This window comes from Nuphar pumila, chromosome 10, assembly GCF_984573655.1.
Source record: "Nuphar pumila chromosome 10, dmNupPumi1.hap1.1, whole genome shotgun sequence".
Lineage (NCBI taxonomy): Eukaryota > Viridiplantae > Streptophyta > Magnoliopsida > Nymphaeales > Nymphaeaceae > Nuphar > Nuphar pumila.
The window spans coordinates 85,683,122-85,709,501 of NC_143258.1; the positions used below are offsets into that span (position 1 = coordinate 85,683,122).

Here is a 26,380-nt window from a genome sequence, read left to right on the forward strand (position 1 = left end):
CATTCAGGCTGGCAATATTAAAGTTCGACAGGGAGGCCGAATCCGATAGAGACTAATGGATCGATGACAGCTCACGCTCCCAATCCTTCAGATGCTGAAATTTGCTGATATGCCTCAAGATAAGCCATGATTTAATTGCTCGAGACAAGCGGCGACACTTAACCACACAACGAGTAGCTTCCCTAGCTGCGGTGCACGAGCCACACCAAAATAGACGAACTACAAACTCAAAGTCTGGCCCTCTGATCCACCATTGCTCAAATCGAAAGTTGATGTGGAGAGAAAATTCATGACCCCAATGGATAACAAACTGACTATGGTCAGAGATAGATGGAGGGAGAAGACAACAGGAGAGGTCATTTAGCGAGGCCAACAGATCCGGGGAGATGAGCACACAGTCAAGTAGGCGGTAGCATGGGCGAGAGCGATGATTGAACCAGGAGAAAGCTTCACCACGATGCAGGACAGAATACAACTGGTTTGATTGAATGAAATTTTGGAACCCAATCATAAAAGCCGAGTAGGAGATAGGATTACTCGAGTCAGAGGAGGATAATAGGCAGTTGAAATCGCCCATGATGAGGTGCTGATTCTCAAAAGACTGAAGAATCCTATTCAGGTCCATCCAAAATTCCTCCCGACGGCTCTGGCAGTGCGAACCATACACCATGGTGACCACTGCTGGCACCAACTTAGTCGGAAGAGGAATGACGATGGATAGGGAAAACGTGCCTTCATCAAGCTGGTAAACTTTGAGAGACGGCCTCCCAAGAACAATTATACTGCCCACAAAGAGCAACGATGGCTTGAAGAAAGAAACTGTGTCATGCCAAATCTCAAAGACTACCGAGCGAAGAACCTCCGCCATCTTGGTTTCACAAATAGCGATAAGGTCAAGGTTTTCCTGTCGGATCCAACTAGCAAGGAACAAGCACTTCTGAGGGCAATTCAATCCTCTGATATTTCAGCATAGAATCTTCATGTCAGGAAATTAGGAAAGCCTCGCAAAAAGCGGATCCGCGCAGAATGCCTTGGAGATACCCCAAACTGAGATGCAAAGAACTTGGAAGACCATCGCCTACCCCTAAGGGAGGTGCCCTCCCACCCTGACGGAGAACTTCTCCTGGTCGTAGATGAGGACAATGAGGAGACAGAAGGAGGACCGAAGGCATCAATGTCCACCCAAGGCAAATCCACGACGATATCAGTGAACGACACCCTCATTAGGATAGAGATGCTGTGAAACTGCGATTGAGAGAGCGAGAGATAAAGACGTCGAGCTGCTACGTCCACTGAACAACCCAAGAAGGAAGATAGATTTCTACACTGGGAATACAGATCGACCATCAAAGACAATGGTCGAATGGGAGAGACATCTTGCCCAATGAAGCCTGACTCCCCGAATGGATGCAGCGTGGTAGAAGATGAGTGAGGCTCGACAACCGCGAAGAAAGGGGATGGAGGGATGAAACTGCATGAAATTCGACATAACGGAGAGGTGCAACAATGATCACTGATAATCGACACCACGAACGAAGGACCCTCTTCGAGCAAGTAGCGTATACTAGGCAACGTCAAATCACCAAGCAGACATAGATAAGATACCCCATAAATACTACACACGTCGAGAACTGAGCCAACGACCGAAGCAAGCATACCCGATCAGAGCAAACCTCAAGAATATGAGAAACAAAACTCATAGCCCTAGAAGCCATCGAGACTCCAAAGCCCAGGACCCTCGGTGCCACTGAGGTAGAGACCCATTTGTGTCTCTCAGATTGTATCCGAAAACTTCCCTTGTTTTTCTCAGGGGCCTTCTTCCACTTTTGAACCTCCCCTTGATCCAACCTTTTATTCTTTTGGTGTGGTTGTTGAAACGTCGTAAGAAAGCAATGATTCAAAAGGCCCACTTTGATGCTGAACATTGGTTGGCTCTACATCATAGAACACAGAAACAGTCAGCTTTCCGCACTCAACAATCTTCTTTATCTCTTTCAAGCACCATTTTGAATCGGCGTAATGCTTGGAGAAGATGGACACACAGATCTTAGATCTATCGATGTACCGAAATAGCTCGGTCACCTTTTGGCCCTTCTCCAAATGCTTGTTGTCTATGAAGGTGCGAACGCCATGGCGTTTTAACGCTTCAAAGAGATGGCCAGTGAAACCGTTGCGTGTATCTTCACCCTTGAAGCTTAGAAACACATCGAACCCTACCCCATCATTGCTTTGAGACGGCAGTGAGGATGAAGTAGTTGACGATGGACCTGATTCATCCACTACAAGAAAAACACCAAATAGCGACGGACGCTATCCGTCGCCAATTTCATCGTTAACGTCTTTAGCGACAAATTAGCAACGGATTAGCGATGTATATCGTCCGTCGCATAATTCTAGTCGCTAAATTTTGATAAAATTTATTCGTCGCAAATCCATCGCTAATTAGCGACAGATTTGTGATGACTTATTTTCGTCGCAAATCCATCGCTAATTAGCGACGGATTTGTGATGGAGTATATCCAGATAAATTTCGTCGCTAACTTTTGGTCGACATGTTAGCGACGGATTTGCGACGGAATACAATCCGTCGCAAAACATATCATCGCTGAAAATTAGCGACAAATAATATCCGTCGCTAATCCGTCACAAAATTTTAAAAGAAATTAAAAAAAGAGTCCTGAGGCATGCGCCTCATGCGCCTTGAGGCACACCTCAAGGCGAGGCATGCGCCTCATGCACCTTGTGCGCCGCCGCAGCTTATTTTCTATGTTTTTGCTGAAGGAAAGCAATAAAACCAACAACATGATTTCAAAATCAAAAGCCAACTTCACATGCACTGTGCTAATTTTCTCACCAATATAACTTCCACATAAAGAAATATATCATACATCAACAGTAAGTAATCTATGTTACAAAATACCATCATGATTATCAGCTTACATATAATACATTGTCAATAAGGTTAAGCATTAGCAAACTCAAATAATGAAAGCCCAACTGCATGTGATTTGTCTTTGCTTTGTGATTTTTTCCAAGTTCTCCGAAACTAGAGATGTAAGGTTTCTGTCTTCGATTTGGATATCAGAATTGAGCCTAAAATGTTTATTAAAACTTGTTTTAAGTACTTTTCATCGTGCAAAACATAACAAAATATGTCTATTTTTTTGCTTATGCAGAAAAGGAAAGTGCTTGCTAACCTGGGATCAAGTGCCAACTTCTGAATTTCTCTTATAGCCCAACTGGCAGCATACAATGCCATTTTCTCCACCTGAACAACAAGAGAAAAATATTACAGATGACCAAATAAAGTTCCAAAGTTAACAAGTAGAAAGAAAATATAATACGAGCTGTCTGAGGATACAACCTCCAAAGCATGCTTCTTGGTTTCATGATCTTTTGGCAGATGGCGGATTTCTTGTGACAGCTTAACAGACTCTTGCAAGCTTTCAGGGGATAAAAACTCCAAGCCCAGTTGATTGTAGGACTGAATTTTGAATAAGAAGATTTAGATGTTCAACATATGGTATGACATCATAAAACTCCTCAAAGTATAGCTTCCATCAAATGATAGCTCATAAGCAAAGTATCTACAAGTTTCATCAAGTGGGTAGATGAAACATAAATAATTTCTTTATAAGGTCGAAAAATTCCCACCCACCCCCCTCCCTCCCTCCCTCCCTCCCTCCCTCCCTCTTTGGAAACAATTCAACTAATTCATGATTGGTGTATGAAGGTAGCTGTTTTTTTCATCCTATTTTAATGGAACTAGCAACTGAAAACAAGTCAATGATGGAAAAAAAAAAGAACTACCTGTCTTTCAACAAAACCAACTAGTTGATCCTAACAGAAATAACACTCTTAATAAAGTCATAAAATTTTAGACCAAGAGATAAAAATCCAAATTTCAGAAGAAAGGAAGCAACGTTCCCTGTTTGTTTTGTTGGCACTCTCAATGTCCAATTCAAACAAAGAATACTAAAAGGCCATGCCAAACAAAAAAGGCACAATAACTAGTTTGAAGCTGCGCACCATGTAAGAGAGAAGCTAATTGACTAGCTGTTATAAAGCCGGCCACATAAGTAAACTCGTTGGGAATCATTCCTTCATGCTGCATTTCTATGAGGAGTTTGAGAGCCTCCTCTCCATTTGCATTTTGAGCATATCCAGAAACCATAGCCTTCCACACTACAACATCTCTTTCCTGCATCTCTTCAAACACAGTTCGTGCATCATCTACACTGGAAGATTTGGAATACACATCGACAAGAGCACTTCCAGCAAAATATATCCAATGACATTCATGCCTTGATGATGAGGGCATGGATATGTTTGCTCAACCATACAGCTGTGCATGATGTTGATGCTCCCAGCACACTAACAAACGTCAACAAGCTCGGGTTCAATGATGTCCACCTCCTCTCGTTAAAAAGATCAACCACTGGTTCAAGCTCACCTCGTTGAGCATAACATTCAATCATTGCATTAAATGAAACCACATTGTGATCAACCATTGTATCAAATACTTTCCTCGCATCTGCTACAGAATAGCATTTTGCGTACATGTCAATAAGACCATTCTTGACAAATTCATCATGCTCAACGTTAGCCCTGATAGTGTAGCAATGTATCTGTTTACCATAGCCGAAAGCCTCAAGCGCACCACAAGAATTCAGAACAGATGTGCAAGTGTACCCATCTGGCCTCCAACCCTATCCATTCATCAATGAAAACAGCTGTAGGGCATCCCAATGAAATGAATTATGCATGTAACCAGCGATCATTGTAGTCCATGAGATGACATTCTTAACAATCATATGATTGAATAACTTACGTGCAATACTCAATTGTGCACACTTTGAAGATATATCAATAAGCACATTATTTACCAAAACATCTAAATCACATTGTTTCCTTGTAATATAAGTGTGAATTTATTTGCCATGACGAAGCAATAAAAGAAGTGAGCAAGCACTAATCACGCTAGAGAGGACATACCTATCAGGCTGAACATCAGTTTCCGTCATCTGGCAGAATAGTTTAATTGAAACCACTCTTTCCAACAAGTGAGTATCTAGAAATAATTGAAGTCCAACTAACTTCATTCTTCACCGACAACTCATCAAAAACCAATCGCACTTCTTCAATGCAACAATTCTTTGAGTAAACATCAATCAAAGCCGTGCCCACAAAGACATCTGAATGGTAACCCGATTTCATTGCATAATCATGCAACTAGGCAACCTCTTCCACTGTGCCTAACCTCGAACAAGCCTGCAAAAGACTGGTTAAAATGAACTGGTTTGACTTCTCGTGTGCTGCCTAGAACCGAGAGAAGAGTAACAATGCTTCTTCTCCACGACCATGTTAAGCAAAATCAGAAATGATTGAAGACCACGATATGAGATTCCGCTGAGGCATGTTGTCGAACAGTTGGAGTGCTTCTCTGAAGCAACCAGTGGGGGGTGTGACCGCCGGATTGCCAGCGACAGAAAATCAGGAAAGGGTTTTGAAAACCCCCTTTTCCCCTTTTCTGGTTCCCATGGCCGTCGGGTTGTGGTTCCGACCGGTGGTTTCTCGTCGGGAAGACGAGAATGTCGTGGATGACGGTGGCCTTGCCAGTGCCACTGGCTGCCCGACGGCATCACCGTTTTACCGACAGCTCTGGCGACAAACATTAAAAAAAAAAAAAAAGTAAAATGAGCCCCTTACCTGTCGCCCGGGTGTTGCCTAAGATGCATCGCCGAAGGTGTGTCGCCGGGGAGCAGGTAACCGTCGTCGGCTGGTCCCGGCGTTGGTCGCCATACGATGGCGTGGGTCAACCAGGAAGAGGAGGGAGGGGAAGCACCCTAAGCGTAACGAGTGAGAGACAGAAGGAGGGAAAATTTAATGCCCTAATTTGGTAGATTTAATCGAAAATTAGCGACGGATTTAGCGAGAAAAATATTCCATCGCAAATCCGTCGCTAATTTGCGACATAATATTTTTTCTCGCTAAATCCGCCGTTAGGTTGCTACAGTTTTTGCGACAAAAATTGTTTGTCGCTAATTAGCGATGGATTTGCGATGAAATTCGTGCCGTCGCTAATTTCAAAAATATTTCAAAGATTGGCGACGAATCATGTTCTCTCGCTAGTTTCGTCGCTAATTAGCGATGAAAAAAATCCGTCGTAAATGTCCGCCCCTAATCAGGGCTTTTCTTGTAGTGATCGCCTGGAGATATGACCCTCTCCGAATGTTCATCCAACTCTGCCTCGTCATTGCTTTGAGAGGGCGGTGAGGGCGAAGGAGTTGATGATGGACCTGCTCCATCCGAATGTTCTTCAACTCTTATGAATCTCTGACAACCGAGTATAACAGCAGCGATAATGAAGTTGACGAATTCTTTGAGCAACTCCATTGCTTTGCAGCCAACAAGGTGATTGGTGTAAAGCTGCGAGAGTGAATCCTTTCCTTAGTTCTCTTTGAAACTTGTGTTGGCTGTCTCTGGAATATTTAACTTATAAGGGAGCTGGAAGAGGGCGGCCAGAAAGTTGTTCACCACCGACCTACCAAGGGTCAACATGGGCATTGAGATTGGATCAGGGTTGATCATAAACTGATCCAAATTCATGCTCCATCCAATCTCTCACAGGCTTTAAAATTTCTTTGCACAACCACTTGCCTCACCCACCCAAATTCGGTTCCTACTATTTGAATTATAAAGGGAAACCAAAGAAAGTTGGACTAGGTCCACGGTGCAAATGGGCCATATTTACGACTTGTACCCAAAAAGGATCCAACACAAATGATGGGTATTGGATAGTATGTATTGGAATCTAAATCGGTTCTGAAACAGATATGATCAAATACATCCAAAAGATAATTTGTCAAAGCGAAATAACCAGAAATGTGAGGCAGTTTTGTTAGTTAAAAACACTTTTCCATTCCCAAGTCCAATAAGATGATGGGAAAGTTTGAGAAAAGTGAGGGTTAATTCGTAACCTTTTGTCTTAAATAAGCCAATCCTGTCAACTGGAAACTGTAAAGAATGCTTCAAAATTTTATTAGAAATAAGAATGTGTTATTATTTTCACTTTTTTCTGTTGACATAATATTCTTCTTGCACATGCTTCGCCTTTATTCCTTCCCTCCTAAATGATTAGAGCCACTAGGCTTATATTAATATTCGAATAGGTTCTTTTTGTTTAAAATTTTGCATATGAATTAGTTAATTCTAGCAATGAGGTAATCCATGACGAACACATGAATCTTACCAGATGCACGTTCAGTGCAATTGTCTTAATGAAACATCTTAATCAAATCTGCTTAATCTGCGGGCTATCTTTCAGCCCTCTCCGCCACTCGGTTCATTTGTCGTTTGAATGGAGTAAGAACAATTTACAAATACCCTCTCAGCCTTTAAACTATTTACGGATACCCTGCTTATTTTTTGCAATCTTACGAAGGACCTGCCTGAGTTTTACAAACTAGTTCTCAAACACGCCAATCCTAACTCTAGTCCTTCAACTATTACAAGGGCTTTACGAAAGAAACCAATCAACCATAACAATACAGAGCAAACAGAGAGAGATTCAGGTAAAAGGCTAAATAGAGCCGAGTCTTGGGGACCCAGCTCATGGATAGGTTAAACATGGGTTCTGCTACAGTTTACTATAAGAAAAACTTGCTGTCCTTCAATCACCATCAGAAATTTGCTTCCATGTATAGTATTTTTTTTTTTTTTTGAAAGGCAAGCTGGGGTTAGGCAGACACCCCCTACCAGTTATACAAGTATACCATTGGGTTTTGAACCTGCAACGTCAACACAAGGTGATGTGCACTAGCTGCTCCTACCAGACAAGCGGAGCCCCTGGTACTTCTATGTCACGGGAAAATCACAACCGTTTCTTTAACACTTTCCACGCGTCGGCCTCTGGTTGCAACCCACCAAAGACTCGTCGCCAATGCATTGCCATTGTTGTCTACCCATCAGAGCTCACTGCACTTTGGTGGCATCAACGCCAATCAGAACCTACCCACTTTGCACCGAGGAAGATAAGGTGAGTGGGTCGTGAGATTGGTTCCGGCAAAAGAGAAAAGGACTCTTACGATGGAGGTTATGGTGGCTCGGCCTTCCATTGATGGTGAGTCTTCGGTGGGTAAATTTTACTGGTCCGTTATTTATTAAAGTCTTTGGTAGTGATGCGCCTGCAATGAACTTGGCATGAATGAGAAATCTCAAGCTACGGAATTGAAGGACCTACCTTTTGCTAGCAACTCTAAAAGATACCTCATTTTTTCTCAATTTCATGGTACAACACCAAGTTTTCATGACAATTGTCAACTGATGTAACGTATCATTGCCCTCAAAAAGTTCAAGGCTGCAGAGTAAGATATTCAAAAAATTGAAATTGCCCTTCAATTTCTTTGTTGCTTAATGGACTTCATCTTGAGAATTTTTGTTTTGTATGTTGCTTTTGTGTGCATTTAATGGGGGTAAATATTTTTCTAAATCTTTTCAAAATAAAGTCTCTTCTTTCCAAAGGTTTGATGAAAATATCAAATTTTCAGCCTTTTTTATGGTTTTCACATGCTTTGACTATGCTTTCCTCCATGCTTTCTATACACTCCTCTCGCAATTCCTTTTTTATTCTCCATGAGTTTCCTCTCAAACTTCTCACTCACTTTGCACTTCTTTTAAATTGGTAAAAAAATATTTGTAACACTAAAAGTTCATGAAATTTAAAAATGATTATTTTTTATTTTATGGTATGTTTGCAACACTGGTTCTTGGATTTTTTCTTAAGATCATGCTATTGTAAATCACAATCACAACACTTTCTTAAGGTTCGTGAAACATGAAAAAAGTACAAGTGTGATTGTGACGTAGAGCATCCATATGATCAAAGCACAGAAGACGAGTTGGATCCTAATTCAACTCTCCAAACCTGATTAGGACAACATTATCCGAAACAATCCAATCTCATTCAGAACTTTTTTAGTTCAATTGGATCCTCAGAGTAACCCTGTCTATCGATATTTCTATTTTGATATTTTGATTCTATTTTGGCAAGCTTGGAATTGTATTAGACGTTTTTTTATTTTTATTTTATTTTTATTTTTTAGGTATCGAATTCTACGAATCTGGATAGTTCTAGTGTCTTGTAGGGTTTTTTTGTGGTACTAGAGGGTGTACGGGGTTTTAGGGTAGTTTTCTTTTTTTATGAAAATCATTTTTTTCAAACTCTTTTTTGTGCGAGTCCAATTAATATTATTGTTTGGATCTGAAAAAGGATCCAAACCACTTAAGCCCTAGGCTGCACTACTTTACGTGGACAACCATAACCCCCTCATTTGAATTCCAGTTTGACTCAGAAGTCAAAAGGTAAGAATATCAATTTTCAAATAGTGATTTCTGATTGGTCATGGCGGGCAGCAACTTGGGAAGAGCCCCTCCTCCATTATGATGCCTCTCCTTTAGGGTTTAATAACCCTAAGAGAGGTCGACCATGATAGTAGCTTTGTTTTGTTTTGAAAAAAATTCTGGAAAAAAGGAGAATGTGAATGTACTAGACATGGTGGTTGATGGTTCAACAAGGAAGAAGGCATTGTGTTTTGTGTATTGCTGTGTGTGAGCATAGGCTGAAGCTTGGTACTGTTTGAGTGTTTATCCTGAACGTTGGAGATGTCGATTTCTGTTGCTCAAGTGGATCGTGAATACCTGTGTTACTATTGAAGATTGGATTTGTTGGCTGCAAACAAATACATTTTTCTGCAACTTGTTTCTAGCATTTCTGATATTGTATGATTGTCAATATTCTGGGGGAAACTTGTTGTTCAGAACTGTGTTTGATTTGTTTACAAGCTGTTGATGTGGTGTTTGGGTTGGAAATTGAAATTTTTAATTGTTAAGTTACTTGTTGATGGATTTTTTCCGCATTCTAAGTCGCATGCCAATCTTTGCAAATCAATTTGTACTCTTATACCTAAGGAGGGAGGGGTTGATGATATTGGTCACTTGCGATTGATTTCTTTGTTAGGGAGTGTATACAATTTGAGAGATTGAAGCCAGTTTGCTTGCATGCCAATCTTTGCAAATCAGTTTGCACTCTTATACCTAAGGAGGGAGGGGTTGATGAAATTGGTCACTTGTGACTGATTTCTTTGTTAGGGAGTGTATACAATAATTTCCAAAGCCCTGTATGAGAGATTGAAGCCAGTTTGCATAAAATTGTTTTGCCTTACCAATATGCATTTATATTGGGAAGGAGGTTGCATGAATGCGTTTTGATTGTGCAGGAACCCAATCACTCTATTCACCAGTCTAAATGTGCTGCTTTTCTTCTACAAGTTGATCTAGAAAAATCTTTTGTTTTAAGTCAGTTGGGGATGCTACTCTGCCTGCACAAAATGGGATTTCATAAAAAATGGATTGATTGGATTAGGTGTGTGCTTATATCTTCATCAGCTGCGGTGTGTGTAAATGGGAAAAAGAGGATCTTTTTTCAAATTAGAGAAGGGGCCTTAAACAAGGTGATCCCATTTCTCCTCTCCCTTTTGACCTTGCTATGCAAGGTCATGCATATTGGAGACTACTTCATAGAATGGTGCCTTTAAGGGTGTTTTGCTTCCAAGACTTTATGCATTCAGCGATTTACTATATGTTGATGATGTTCTTATATTCGGTGAAGCTAATTTGCAAAATATGTGGGTGTTGTTGCAGCTCTTTTCAGCCATTTCAGGTCTCAAGATTAATGAGCAAAAAAATCAGGTAATCTTGTTCAATGCTAACCAAACAGTCACAAGGGCAGCTCCTCTTATTATGGAAGCAGATAAAAATTCCCATGTTCAGCATGACCTGATCTGCTTCCTATTTTCGGATGCCCGTTGGCCTACCTACCGATACAATACTTGGGCCTCCCCTTGTATATTGATGTTTCTCGGACAGTGGATCCTGTCAAACAGTGAGTGAGATTAGCAAGGCGTGGGGTTTGTGGTTGTAAACGCTGGGTGAGATTAGCAGGATCCGATCTTAGTTTTTCTCAAGGAACATTGGTAAAAAGTTGAAAATCGAGTGAATAAGAAGCTAGACAACCTCTCATGTCGGACACTATATGCGGCGGGGCGTACCATCACATGTGCTAATTACATTACCCTCCCACTTATTGTAGATTTTTGAAATACCTTGCCAGGTGGAAAAAAGATTGCACAACAAATTTAAAAGGTTTATCTGTTGTGGATCTGGGCAAGCTAGACATCCTAATCTTGTCTCTTGGGATGCTATGTCCTTGCTACTCGACAAGGGTGGATTGAGTTTGAAGGACCTTAGGAAACTGAATATGACTTGCCTCATAAAGTGTGTTCGTCATGGCTTACCGCATTGCTAGAATTAACTAATTCATATGCAAATTTTTAACCAAAAAGAACCTATTTGAATATTAGTATAAGCCTAGTGGCTCTAATCATTTAGGGGGAAAAGGAAAAAAGACCTAGCTTGTGCAAGAAGAATATTATGTCAACAGAAAAAGTGAAAAAATAATAACACATTCTTATTTCGAGTAAATTTTGAAGCATTCTTTACAGTTTCCTCCTGTACAAATTCTTTACAATTTATAAGAGTACAAATTGTTGAATCTTGAAGAAGGGATGTTGTGAAGGTGTTCACTATTGTGTTGGAGGGTTGATCAAATCATGAGGTAATGGAGAACTCTGTGATTGTCTTCCTCCTAAACTTTTCAAGACTTTGATGTAAGTGGATTCTTAAGGAAAGCCATCATGTACCTAGATGTTTGGCAATGCTTCGGATCATGGATTGTGAGCCACCAGATTGGTTTCCTTCGGCTTCGGTTAATGTATAGCCTGCTGCTAGTTACTAATCAGCATAAATTCATCAAGTTTGTAATGAAACAAATATGATCTGGTCTCCTCTAGCTAGCTGCGATAGAGTAGATTGTCGAGGATCTGGGTTTCAATTGAACCATAAAATTCTCATGTTCCCTATTCAATAATAAGCATGTCCTTTTCACTAATAGGACTGTCAAAGTCTGCGGTCATTCTTTGAATTTCAGATATGTAGCTATTATTGTGGTTGCTTCTAGCCATATTTGAAAGGATAAACCCTTGACTGGGTCTCATATACTGTTAATTTGTAAATGCAGTGTCTTTTGTCTTGATTTTATGAACTGGTAGGCGTCTGCCTAACTCCCTATCCATAGAAAGAGGAAAAAGAAAGGTCTGCTTAACACCAGCTTGCACACTACAAGAAAATTGTTAATTAGCGACGGAAATTAGCGACGGATTTTTTCCGTCGCTAATTAGCGACAGATTAGCTAGAGATAGAATCTGTCGCTAATTAGCGACGGATTAGCGAGGAAACAAATTTTATCGCTAATCTGTCGCTACTTAGCGACGGATTAGCGACTAAATTTTTTGTCGCTACTTTTTATTACAAGAACACCATTTTAGCGATGGATTTAGAGAGGGAACTCTGTCGTCGCTAATCCGTCGCTAATTAGCGACGGAGTAGCGACAGAATATATTCCGTCGCGGTTTTTGTATTTTGATTTAGCGACGGCTTAGCGACGGAATATTTCCGTCGCTAAGCCGTCGCTAAATATCGCGTAAATCCCTAATCCCATCCCTCTTTCTCTTTTTCCTGTTTCGCTGTATTGCTCCCGCCCGCCGCCCTCTCCCTCCCGCCGCCCGTCGGCTCTCGCCACCGTCCGGCCGCCGCCGCCTCGCCGACTATCCTCGCTGCCGACCTCCCTGCTTGGCTAGCGGCTGCGCCAGGGACCCCGAGCATCGGCGACCCGCCGCCGACCTCTTCCTCCTCCCTGCTGTTCCTCCCTGTGGCTGCTGCCGGGAGGTGTTGTCTCCCCTTCGCCGGCGACTCGCAACCGGCGTCCTCAGCCGCCGACGACCGACGATCCTCCCCTTTGCCGGCGATTCGCTCCAGGTCTCCCCCTCTCTGCTGTCGACTGCGCCGGCGACCTCGCCAGCCGCCGCTCCCCGTGCTTTCCGGCAGGGGGGGTCGACCCCCTGCCGGAAAGGCATGGGGGGTCGACCCCCTGCGTTTCCGGCAGGGGTGGTCGACCCCCTGCCGGAAAGGCATGGGGGGTCGACCCCCTGCCGAAAACGCAGGGGGTCGACCCCCCCTGCCGTAAAGGCACGGCAGGGGGTTTAACCCCCTTCCCTGCCGGAAAGGCAGGTGGTTTAACTGGCTAGGTTGAGATTTAAAATTCAAAAAAAAAATTAATTATAAAAAAAAAATTCAAATCGAAATCAACTGGCTAGGTTGAGATTTAATCAACTGTGGTTAGTTAGAGTATTTCATAAATTTTTATCAATTTGTTAGTTTGTTCTAGTTAGAGTAGTTCATAAATTTTTATCAATTTGTTAGTTTGTTAATGTCTACTGGTAGTTAGTTTTACTTCAATTTGTTTTCTTGAAATCTGGTTAGTTAGACTATTTCAATCTATTAGTCTTTTATAATTATATTTTTCTTAGATAGATTGGTATTTAATGTTCTCACAATCAGTTAGTTAGATTAGGGCTATTTGAATTCTTTATGATAGTGGTGGTTAAACGGAGTTCACATCTTTTCTAGTAAACTAATTGATTGATTTACTATTCCTTTGCTAAGTAGTTCAGATTAGAAATTGTCTATGACTTTATGTTAGTCGACTGGTTCAACATGTTATAGCTGGTTTGTTAAATTAGCATCTTCTAGTTAGATTTGGCTTAACATATATACTATTTTTCTTTTCTCTTCTTTCAATTAGTTAGAGTTGTTTTAATTTGTTTTAATTTTTTTAGTTAGTGTTTCATCTTGTTTCATGATTAGTTAGTTTGTTACTTAATTTGTTTTGTTTTTGTGCAGATTTTTCAACGGAACCAACTCGTGCTCGGCCACCTGTGGTAAGTAAATGACAAAAACAATGCAAATCGGGTAAATACCCGTGGTGAGTAAGTGATGCAAACGTATCACATGTTATTTAATTTATTGAATGCAGCACTTTATTGTTCACACACTCACTTAGTTGTTGATATCTAGGACTGCTTTGTTGGAGTTCGGAGATCATGCTGAGCATGATTTTAATGTAGAAATATGGAAGTGTTCTTATTTTTGGAGTACGGAGTCCATGCTAAGCATGGTAGTAGTTAGTGAGATATTGAAGTGTGTTTGCTGCAGGTACATGTTTGCCATTTATTTGATATGAATGATTATGATGTATTGCAATGTTTGATGTAATTGTATCCATGCTTGCATGTAGTTACTTTCAATTTGATTTTGACTTCCATGTGAAATTTTATAATAAAAGCATGCTTCAAATGATTGTATCATGTCATTAATAGTTTGCACATGAAAATATTAAGTTATCAATGCATGCATCAAAATTCTTGTTATTGTTTGACATAGTATATTGCATGATAAATTTGATATTTTCTTCATCGTAGCATTCTGATTGTTTTTTTCTTAATTCGTTAGGATACTATTCGTAACATCATACGACAGAATGACTGCAAACCGTGAATGGATGTACCGTAGGATAGTGGACAATGAGTTATCGCATGAATATATGGATGGTGTCGACAGTTTTATTGAATTTGCAACGGCGAGTGTCAGTACGGTAGATCCCACAGGTCGGATTAGGTGTCCCTGCAAGATTTGTAAGAATAATCGATTTGTAGAACCTCATGGCGTTAGACATCACCTATACAGGAAGGGTTTTGTGAGTGATTATCAGAACTGGACGTTTCATGGAGAAGAATTTAGAAACGATTTTGATGCACGGGTGAATGTGGTGCACGATAATCCATATACGAATTTGATATTTGATGCTGCAGGAACAGAACTGGGTTCTGCTATGAGTTCTAGTGATGTAAGAACTGCCGTAGATGAAGAATCACCAAACGATGCAGCTAGTAGATTTTATGATTTACTTAAAGATGCTGATGAGCCACTTTGGAACGGTTGTGAGAGTCACACTATCTTGTCTGCAGTTCTTCAACTAATGAATTTGAAGTCCGAGTATAATTTGAGTCAATCATGTTTTGACCGTTTGTGCATGATTGTGAAGAGTATGTTGCCTAAAGATGAGAAATTGCCACAAAATTTCTATCGTGCGAAAGTTATGGTCAACGCTCTAGGTATGGGTTACAAAAAGATTGATGCTTGTCCAAATCACTGCATGTTGTATTTCAAGGAGCAGAAAAATGACATATCATGCCCGTCATGTGGGCATCCTCGGTTCAAGCCAAAGACAAGAGGCAATGGTAGCACGAGATCAAAGGAAGTTTCATACAAGTCGCTCTGCTACTTTCCTATCACTCCTAGATTGCAGCGATTGTATATGTCTTCAAAGACAGCTAAACACATGAGATGGCATGCAAATAAAGTTCGACACGATGAAAACAAGATCACGCATCCTGTTGACGCTGAAGCTTGGAAGCACTTTGATCGTACTCATCAGAACTTCGCAATGGAAGTGCGAAATGTTAGACTCGGTCTATGTACAGATGGATTTAATCCATTTGGGGGTAGATCAACTCCATACTCATGCTGGCCAGTATTTGTAACTCCATACAACCTTCCACCAAGCTTGTGTATGAAACGTCCAAATCTTTTCTTGTCTCTGTTGATCCCTGGTCCGACCTTACCTGGCCAAAATCTTGATGTATATCTAAGGCCATTGATTGATGAATTAAAAGTACTGTGGGATGACGGTGTTACCACGTATGATGCCCACAAAAAACAAAATTTCAACATGAAGGCCGCTGTTCTATGGACAATCAGTGACTTCCCTGCATATGGTATGTTATCTGGTTGGAGCACACATGGGAGGTTGGCTTGTCCGTACTGCATGGAGGATTCCAAAGCTTTTAGATTGAGGCATGGAAGGAAGCCTTGCTGGTTTGATTGCCATCGTCGATTTCTACCCAGCGATCATCCGTTCTGACGTCAAAAGAATGCATTTACAGCAGGCACAACTGAAATGGAAGGTCCATCCTCAAGATTGTCTGGCATAGAGATTTTAAGAAGATTGCGATACTTTCCAGATGTATTAACAGATGCCCGCAGTCCTACACCCTTCTGTGGATTTGGGAAGGAACACAATTGGACGAAAAAATCTATTTTTTGGGAACTACCGTATTGGCCGACCCTATTGATACGACATAATTTGGATGTGATGCATGTAGAGAAAAATGTGTTTGATAATGTGTTCAATACAGTAATGAATATTAAAGGAAAAACGAAGGATAATCCGAAGGCCCATATGGATTTAAAATTAATATGTAAAAGACCAGAATTGGAACTCAAAGAGTATAATGGCAAAGTACTGAAACCAAAGGCGAAGTACGTGCTCGGACCTGATCAAATAAAACATGTATGTCAATGGTTGAAACAACTGAGATTTCCAGATGGATATGTCTCTAACATTGCTCGGGCTGTGAAGATTGACGATGGACAGTTATATGGGTTGAAGAGCCATGATTGTCATATCTTTATGCAACGATTGATACCCCTAGCATTCCATGATATGTTAGACAAACCTATATGGGGGGTATTGTCTGAGTTGAGCGGATTTTTCAGAACATTGTGCGCATCGGAGGTCATTGTATCAGATGTAAAGAATCTCGAGGACTCTGTCATCACCACTGTTTGTCTGTTAGAAAAGATATTTACGCCAGCATTTTTCGATGTTATGGAACATTTGATCATACATTTGCCATATGAACTAAGGGTTGGTGGCCCTGTGCAATATCGATGGATGTACCCATTTGAAAGGTATATGTTTTTTTATATTTGTCTCTTTAATGACAGATATTTAAAATTTGAAATGTATATTCTTGTCAGATGCATGTTCGACCTAAAAAAAAAGGTTCGTAATAAAGCAAGAGTAGAAGGCTCTATTTGTGAGGCGTACACTTTAGAAGAGATTTCAAATTTCTCATCTATGTACTTCGAACCTCATATTTCAACACGTTACACATGCCCGCCCCGTAACGATGATGGAGAACAAGTAACTGTAGCTGACAAGCTGTCGATATTTCAACGACTTGGGCATGCATTTGGTAGTTGCCGATCAAGGCTATTGACAGATCGAGAGCAAGATGCAGCACACATCTATATTCTTTTTAATTGTTCAGCGATCGACCCATACATCGAGTAAGTATATGTATATGCAACTCAATTATAAATCCTTTTATGTTCTATATGTGGATACATGGCTCGGTAATATAAGTATTTGTGGTTTGCAGACGATTTGATCTGGAGTTGCAAAGCAAAGTTTCACATCTCACTAATGCAGAAGTACAAAAAGAACGTGAAACTAAGTTTGTGGAGTGGTTAAAACAGTTGGTAAAGAAGCTAACATAAATTTTGTACTTATAAACAACACTAAGTTACTTAATTGATCGTGATCACAATAATTGTTTATGTCTGTGCGTAGGTTCGCCACAGTGATGTTAAAGATCAAGGAATATGTGATTTAGAAAATGGTCCGACCAAAGTTGTGCAATGCTACAACGGGTATATCGTAAATGGTTATCGATTCCATACAAAAGACTACGGTATAAACAAATCAACGATAAATAGTGGCGTGTGTGTCAAGGGTAGCAGCTACGGTGAAAATGAACATGATTACTACGGTGTTATAGAGGAAATAATGGAGTTGACTTACTTAGGTATGAATAATAGGGTTACGGTATTCAAGTGTCATTGGTTTGATCCAACTGCAACAAGACTCGACAAAGCTTCAGGCATTGTGGAGGTGAATCATAAATCCAGGTTTGGAACATATGAACCATTCATATTAGCTTCGCAAGCTCAACAAGTTTATTATACTTCATATCCGAGTATAAAAAAGTCAAATAGAAATGAATGGTGGGCAGTTTGCAAGGTGAAATCCAAACTATACCCCGAGTATGATCAGTTACAGGAAGATGAGTTAGCTGAAGACATGGATTACTATCAATCAGATGATGTCTGTGACTTCGCTTATGGTCACGATGTTGCGCATGATATGCATGTCATATCTCCATTGGCTGATGAAACATTCATAGAGGAATGTGATCCAAATGATGTACCAAGTGGATGGGCAAACAATGAAGAAGAAGAAGAAGAAGAAGAAGAAGAAGAAGAAGAAGAAGAAGAAGAAGAAAGTCAAACTAGTGACGATGAAGAATTCTCAAGCTAGTGAGCAAAATCTTATACTACAAACCTCTATTTAAATGCATTGTAATACTTGATGTGAGTTGTATTGCAATACTTGGTGTGAATGATTAAAAATTTTATTTCAATGTATTGTAATACTTGATACGAATGATTCGAATGCATTGTAATACTTGATGTGAATGATTTCAATTATCTGAATGTATTATAATTTATGCAATTAACGAATGATTTGAATTAGTGCAATACTTGATGTCAATGATTTGAATTATTTGAATGCATTGCAATGCTTGATGTGAATGACTTGAATGCATTGTAATACTTGATGTGAATTATTTGAATGTATTGTATGACATATGTTATTTGTTAGAATATGGTTCGTGAAGGTTATAGTGGTCGCTCATCCAGTAGTAGCCAGGCTCAACCTTCATCTTCACGGGCTCCTGTGATAGGTATATCATATAACTAATTAGATGCTTGATTAGTTCAAATGCATATTCTGAGAACTTGGTGTGTATTTTTTTACAGATGATGTTGCGCCTGTACACGACCCACCTACACCAGTTGATCGCACAAGTCAACAGCCAACACAGGAAACAGGGTCTTCTCAGGCTGGCACAAGAAGACTCATTCGAATAGTGTATATCGATAATCGACCGTAAGTATTTTGTTTTCAATTATTGCATATCTTTTAAATATTTTATATTGATATTTACTGTGTAACAATTCATGTGCAGCACGAGGTTTGAGCCACAAGAAGTAGTACGGGAGATTAGGAATTCACTTCTTCAACACCTACCAGGACCAGTTGCTCAATGGAAAGAGTACCCAAAGGAGGTGTTAGACAGATTGTGGTCCTCATTCATGGTATACAGTTGTTCCTCATAGTTAATGTGTTTCATATTTAATTTATTTAAGCAATGTCTACTAACTTTCTGAAAATATTTGTAGGCTTCGAATCGCTTTGCAACTACGGTGGAAGAAAATGATGCAAGGAAGGTGTGGCAGAAGGTGGCTGCCAATCGATTTGCAGACATGCTGCACACTATGAAGACTGCAGCAAAAAAAGCATCTGACGTAGTAGATGATCCATTACTGTGGAAGGGCCATGGTCCTATTACTATCATGAGAGATTACTGGGATGAAATGTGCGATATGTGGGCGGGAGATGCATTTAAAAATCGCTCTGCGAAGGCTTCACAAAATCGATCGAAGATGCCCGAAGCCCATCTACACACAGGTGGATCTAAGACATTTGGGAGCCACCTAAAGAAAATGGTAACTCATCAATATATAATATTAATTTTATAAGTATTGTTGCAAATTTGTGTACTAAATCTTTTGTCATTTAACTTTGCAGGAAGCAGAAAAAGGAGGCAGTGTACCATATAAGGATGTGTTTGTAGAAACACATAAACGGAAGACCACGAGAGTCTTCGTATCAGAGAAGGCGAGAACGACAACGGTATGTATTAATTCTATTAATAATCATTGCAATATATATGCAAGTCATCATAATGTTATCATTAATTATTAATGAATACTTTAAACATTATTTTGTAGGAGGCATATGAGCAACAGATGGTAGAGCGATATGGCGAAGACGCTACTCAGCATCCATCATTTGATCCTACAGCATGGGTGACTGCAGCAGGTGAACCCAAAAAAGGTCGCGTGTTCGGGTTTGGGAGTAATATGAACACTTCACCAGTTATTGGTTCTTCCAGTTACGGCTCACCGACTTCTTGCGCCGACATAAGCTCCAAGCAGCCGACTATTCTTTCCGGTGATGATGTACGCGAGATCATTAATGAATCACTGAATAACTACTTCCAATACACCGTCGCCCCCTTTCTCAGAAATGAGATCAAGGCCGCTGTTCAGGATAGGGGATCTTCGGTTCCAGGTCCCTCTCAGGTATAATCACATATATAGTTTTTTTGACTGTCTTAAAGCACATCTGAGCATGGTAGAATCACATATAGAGTTTTTCTAGATGCCTTAGAACACATATGAACATGCTATAATCACATATTCAATTTTTTTACTGCCTTAGCACACATATGAGCATGATAGAATCACATATAAAGTTGCTTTGCCTGCCTTAGAGCACATATGAGCATGCTATATTCACATATTCAATTTTTTGACTGCCTTAGCACACATACGAGCATGATCGAATCACATATATAGTTTTTTGCCTGCCTTAAAGCACATCTGAGCATGGTAGAATCACATATAGAGTTTTTTTATATGCCTTACAACACATATGAACATGCTATAATCACATATTCAATTTTTTGACTGCCTTAGCACACATATGAGCATGATAGAATCACATATATATATATATTTAACTTTTTGTCTGTCTTAGAGCACATATGAGCATGATGGAATCACATATAAAGTTTTTTTGATTGCATTAGAACACATAAGCATGCTATAATCACATATTCAGTTTTTTTACTGCCTAAGAACACATATGAGCATATTATAATCACATATTCTGTTTTTTTACTGCCTTAGCACACATATGAGCATGCTATAATAACATATAGAGTTTTTTAACTGCCTTAGAACACATATGAACATGTTATATATCATTTATGATAGAATCACATATAAAATTTTTGGCTTTGCCTGCCTTAGAGCACATATGAGCATGCTATATTCACATATTCAATTTTTTGACTGCCTTAGCACACATACGAGCATGATCAAACCACATATATAGTTTTTTGCCTGCCTTAAAGCACATCTGAGCATGGTAGAATCACATATAGAGTTTTTTTATATGCCTTAGAACACATATGAACATGCTACAATCACATATTCAATTTTTTGACTGCCTTAGCACACATATGAGCATGATAGAATCACATATATATATATATTTAACTTTTTATCTGTCTTAGAGCACATATGAGCATGATGGAATCACATATAAAGTTTTTTTGATTGCATTAGAACACATAAGCATGCTATAATCACATATTCAGTTTTTTTACTGCCTAAGAACACATATGAGCATATTATAATCACATATTCTGTTTTTTGACTGCCTTAGCACACATATGAGCATGCTATAATAACATATAGAGTTTTTTAACTGCCTTAGAACACATATGAACATGTTATATATCATTTATGATAGAATCACATATAAAATTTTTGGCTTTGCCTGCCTTAGAGCACATATGAGCATGCTATATTCACATATTCAATTTTTTGACTGCCTTAGCACACATACGAGCATGATCGAATCACATATATAGTTTTTTGCCTGCCTTAAAGCACATCTGAGCATGGTAGAATCACATATAGAGTTTTTTTATATGCCTTACAACACATATGAACATGCTATAATCACATATTCAATTTTTTGACTGCCTTAGCACACATATGAGCATGATAGAATCACATATAGAGTTTTTTTATTGCCTTAGATCACACATGAGCACATGATAGAATCACATATAGTGTGTAATTTATTTCATTATATTTTGTTTATCAATACTGACTGTTCTTTTCTTGTGTAGGCTGCTAGCGATAATCAGGGTAGTGGAGCTGAAGGGACAGATAAAGACAATGAACAAGAAGACGCACAAAATCTTGGCGATGATTAGAGGACTGTGTTGAAGAAGTTCTATTTTTTTTATTTTTCCTAATTGTAATTGTTGAATTGTAAATAATTAAACTTCTTAGTTTTAAGGTGGAACGATTAATTATTATAGATACTTGTTATATGAATTTTTTTGTGTGGTTTGTTTTTTATTTACAGGAAATATAAATTATACAGGAAATATAAATTGTACAGTTCTCGGTAATTAATTTTTAAATAATTTTTTTTTTATTTTTTTTCGTTTTTGCGACGGATTAGCGACGGATGATTCCGTCGCTATTCATATTAATCTAGCGACGGCTTAGCGACGGAATTAAATCTGTCGTCACGCCGTGGTCGCCGTTTAGTACCGGCGGATTGGCGACGGAATATAGCACTCGTTATTCCGTCGCAATTAGCGACGGACTTGGCGACGGAATTATTCCGTCGCCAGTTAGCGTCGAAATATTCGCGACGTAAGCATACTGTCGCCGCGTTGTCGCTAATCCGTCGCTAACCATGTTAGCGACGGATTAGCGACGGATTAGCGACGGAATGTGGTCGTCGCTAATCTACTGCTTTGTTGTAGTGGCATATCCATAAAAGATGAAAAACAAAGGACTTTTTTTATCTTTGTTTGGAAATACAGTAACAAATATTGTTAATAAGAACAATATTACCGATAATATCACGATTTTCAAAATGTTTCCTGGTTTTAAAAATCTGGGATTATCACTATTTTCTGTGATTATATCGCAAGTTTACATGACATTTTTTTTGAAAGGCAAGCTGGGGTTATGCAGATCCCTACCCCTACTAGTTATACAACTATACCATTGGATTTTGAACCTGCAACGTCCCAACATAAGGTGACGTGAACTAGCTGCTCCTACCAGACAAAAAGAGCGCCCATTGGCATTTACATGACATAATTAGCATCTAATTTAAGATGGCAGATTAAAAAACTCGACGACCACAATAAATATTAAAAGAACTCGCATCGTCTCTCTTTCTTAATAAAAAAAAGGAAACATTTTATGTCAAACTTTTTAGGAAGACGTCCCTTTTATAGAATATATAAATATAATTGGTGTCAAATTTTCTTCCATAGGGGGACAATTCCCGTACAAGAGAAAGCGTAACAGAGATACTGCTTCGCTTAGGCACCCGTCCACGCCTCTCTCTCTCTCTCTCTCTTGCGGAAGGCTTCCACAACGGGTCATGTCTGATGTGTATCTGGCTCTTAAATTACGTAGGGGGAGGGGTTGATCTGCTTGTACTCTGCACTATGCACAATCACCATATAGATTGTGGCTGTTTTGCTCTTATATTTTCTCTGTTGTTTCTCTCCCATCCAATATTTTGTTGGATGTATTTTGGTAATGTTGAATGGTGAATGCTCTCTCTCTCTCTCTCTCTCTCTCTCTCTCTTTCTCTCTCTCTCTCTCTCTCTTGCCTGCTAGGGAGCCTACTATTTTTGGCCATAAGACAACGACATACACCGGGGGTGTCGAACTTATAACATCCTTCAACTTGAATGCCTTAAGCTGAGCCACCTAGCCAGATGTTAGAGCCCTTGTGGGTTCATGTTGCTTTGGTGGGCCTGCTGTGCAGATCATGGTAACTTGAGCTCGAGTAATTCAGTTCAATTGTCTCAAATCATTCATAATTTGTTGTTGAAAAAAAAACAAAGAGAGTTCACAACTAAGTTGCTCATTCATGGTTGGGAGTTGCTGCACCTTTTTTTTCCTCATAAAGAAATTCTACAATGTAAATAGCATCAATCTATAAAGATAATTTTTCGATTCCACTGGTTGGTTGTGCTTCTTCTTCTTTTTCTTTTTCTTCCTAGATAAAAAAAATGTCATAGATAAAAAAAATGCTAGGCATAGAAATAATTTAGGAGAAAAATAAATAGGATCTCACACGTTTCCTCAATTTATCCTGTAACATGGATATTGAGAGAGATAGGGGTTCTCATCCATTTCAAAATTATAAACGGTAACTATTTAATTTTTGAAAAAATTACTATGTGCCATGTAACACTATTTTGTTTTGAAAACCATACACAAAAATAACCATACAAATTTTTAATTATTTTTCCTAAACAACATTGAAAAAAGTGATCAAGCATCTAAATTTTGACACCTATTGGCATCACTTTTGCTTTTATAAGATTTAGGATAGATGAGCTAAGGCTGAGACAAAAATGACAACAATACTAAGAAAAAACAAAAAAAACATTCAAAGGCATCAAAAGGTGCACCTCGATTCACCTTTTTTAATAAAAAATAAAAATTAGCAATAAAAAGCCCATTTCAAGCATGAGGGAAAAGGGGGAAATGACAAGTCGCCATACATGAACATAGGTTTCCTTGTGAGCCTATTTCAAATAAGAAACAATGAAAATAAAATGACAAAAATTCACGTAAGACCCAACATTTCAAAGAGAGAAGGTTTACAAGAAATTTGTGCAACTGTCAAGAGGTCCGTACAAATATCATGCAATTTTTTTTAATTTGATTTTAACATTTGGAAGGCTTACACGAGATTTGAGTGAATGTCAAAACGTTTGCACAAATTATATGTGAATCTCTTTGAACAAGAAATTTATACAAATATCAGGCGCTTTGTGAAAATTATATGTGAATCTCCTCGCATTGATCTTAATCACTCAAAAAATTTCCGCAAATGTTAGAAAGCTCTCTACAAATATATGTGTATATCCTTAAATTGATTTTAATCATTTGAAAGTTCACAAAACATTTAAAATGTTGGGAGGCTTGTGCAAATTTTATGAAAAGGGTAAAATAAAAACTGAAAGAATATTGATAAGGAGATCAGAGCAGTTACCGGTGTGGAAACTGGTATAGTATTTGGTAAGTTCCATTTCCATGATTTCTTAAAATTTAATTCATCCCAACCACCTGGGTCCTGCTCCAGTTGAGTTTGAGCAAAGATTGGCTCGAGCTGAACACATTTATAATTTTTTTTAAAGGTGTTTTTCAAAGAAATGTAAATGGTGAGATTTGAACAGACTAAAGACTCACCCACTCCGGTAAAAACTATTTTTTGTGTTCAAAGTATAAAAAATATAATATACATAATATAAACTCTAATGGACTACCTATTCATGGTTGACTTGTTTACGTGTACCAGGAGCAAAGCTCACTTATTTTTAGAACAAGCTCCAAACGAACGATGGGATATATTATTGCTTATATAATGATGGTGGAAAGCGACCTGCACCGGCTGTTTCATTTCATTAGGCTGTACATGATGTTTGACAAGAATCATAAATGAAATCAACAACATACTTCCTTTTCGGTCGTACCGTACATGATGGGTTGAATGCCACTCCCCTGGTTTCAAATCCATAGCGTCCCATCAACTTGTTAAAAAAATGGGCAGATAATGTGTACAGGTTTAACTCGGTCATAATTTATGAAGCAAAAACCATACAAGGCCCAATATGGGAACTGCCATGCAAACCAAGACCATACAAGGCCCAATATGGTTGACCCTGAGGTCCCATTAAATTGGATCCAAAATATCTGCTAATTTTTGGGTCGTGAAAGCTTCTTCTAAGAAAATTATTTTTTGTTCATATCTAAGTAAGGATTGAAACTTCTGTCCGTTGGGTCGCTGGTCCGACAAACGCATCGCCTTTCCTGAATGGCGATGGCCCTGCATAAAGACAAAAAACACAGAACACTACTCTGTTAAACACAACAAAAATACAAGGGCGGACTACGTACCTGAGGCAGCCATTGACGGGCAGCTGCGCTTGCCAAAAAACAAAGGTCAGCTGAAACAGAGGAAGATATGGCAGTTGAAGACGAACGGGGTTCTCTGCTCAGTCGGGCTACAGTCACCACAAGCACAGGCTTTCTTAGGCAGCCGGTGAATAGACCTATTCCCTTTGCTGAATCCAGGATGCTTATTTTATCTTACTCTTTTTCACCATATTGGGGTTGCTCATGAAACCCTCTTTTATAGGCACAAAATGAGAACAGTTGTGTAACTTTGCTTCTTGATTTTATGCTGGTTTAACAGAAGGAATACCTCTCATTGGGAAAGCGTTATCCACATCGTGGGTAACCACCACCAACGTAGTGGTTTATCCCAACATTCTCCCACTTGTCTCGACGATAAACCCTTTAACCAGAAAACCTTATGAGAATAACTTGATGAATAGTTGGACTTTATAATCTATTTTATAGGTTCTTAGTTGAATCTCTAATCCTTATGAGATTAACAATAACCATAATGAGAATCAAGAACTAAAAGTGATCGCTTTATTTATATGCATATATCAAAGAGAGTTTAACAATCTCATCCTCATTACATGTTCAAAATATAATCTCAGTGCTAGCCCTTTAGTAAGAGGATCAACGATCATCTCTTTAGTACCAACATTAACAATATGCACTAAATGATTCTTTGTCCTTTCTTTAACAACAAAATACTTCAATTTCATATGCTTACATGACGTAGTACTTTTATTGTTATTTGAAAAGGACACTACAACTTCATTATCACAGTAGACTCTCAGTGGCTTCTTAATAGAATCGACCACCTTTAACTGTGATATGAAGTTCTTTAACCATATAGCCTGCGAAGTAG

The 26,380-nt window shown here is 39.1% G+C and overlaps 1 protein-coding gene and 2 long non-coding RNA genes across 6 annotated transcripts; 2 read left to right on the top strand and 1 right to left on the bottom strand.

Annotated features, from left to right (window-relative positions):
• Positions 1–2,817: 2,817 nt before the first annotated feature.
• On the bottom strand, positions 2,818–5,033 carry LOC149827168 (uncharacterized). Of its 4 annotated transcripts, none has more exons than XR_016434855.1 (3): positions 4,996–5,033; positions 3,198–3,268; positions 2,818–3,093 (listed from the first exon to the last, which is right to left on the bottom strand). It is a non-coding gene; the product is annotated as an uncharacterized LOC149827168 (long non-coding RNA). The 4 variants fall into 4 exon arrangements; XR_016434854.1 differs by lacking the exon at positions 4,996–5,033 and adding an exon at positions 4,030–4,197; XR_016434856.1 differs by lacking the exon at positions 4,996–5,033 and adding an exon at positions 3,345–3,365.
• A 13,688-nt stretch (positions 5,034–18,721) lies between these two features.
• LOC149827169 (uncharacterized) lies at positions 18,722–19,211 on the top strand. The gene is made up of 3 exons (XR_016434858.1): positions 18,722–18,811; positions 18,891–19,020; positions 19,105–19,211. It is a non-coding gene; the product is annotated as an uncharacterized LOC149827169 (long non-coding RNA).
• A 380-nt stretch (positions 19,212–19,591) lies between these two features.
• LOC149827170 (uncharacterized) lies at positions 19,592–21,903 on the top strand. Its single transcript, XM_090019194.1, has 2 exons — positions 19,592–20,070; positions 21,693–21,903. Exons 1-2 carry the CDS (start codon positions 19,735–19,737, stop codon positions 21,777–21,779), a joined length of 423 nt encoding a protein of 140 aa, XP_089875320.1. The 5' UTR covers positions 19,592–19,734; the 3' UTR covers positions 21,780–21,903.
• Positions 21,904–26,380: the final 4,477 nt, after the last annotated feature.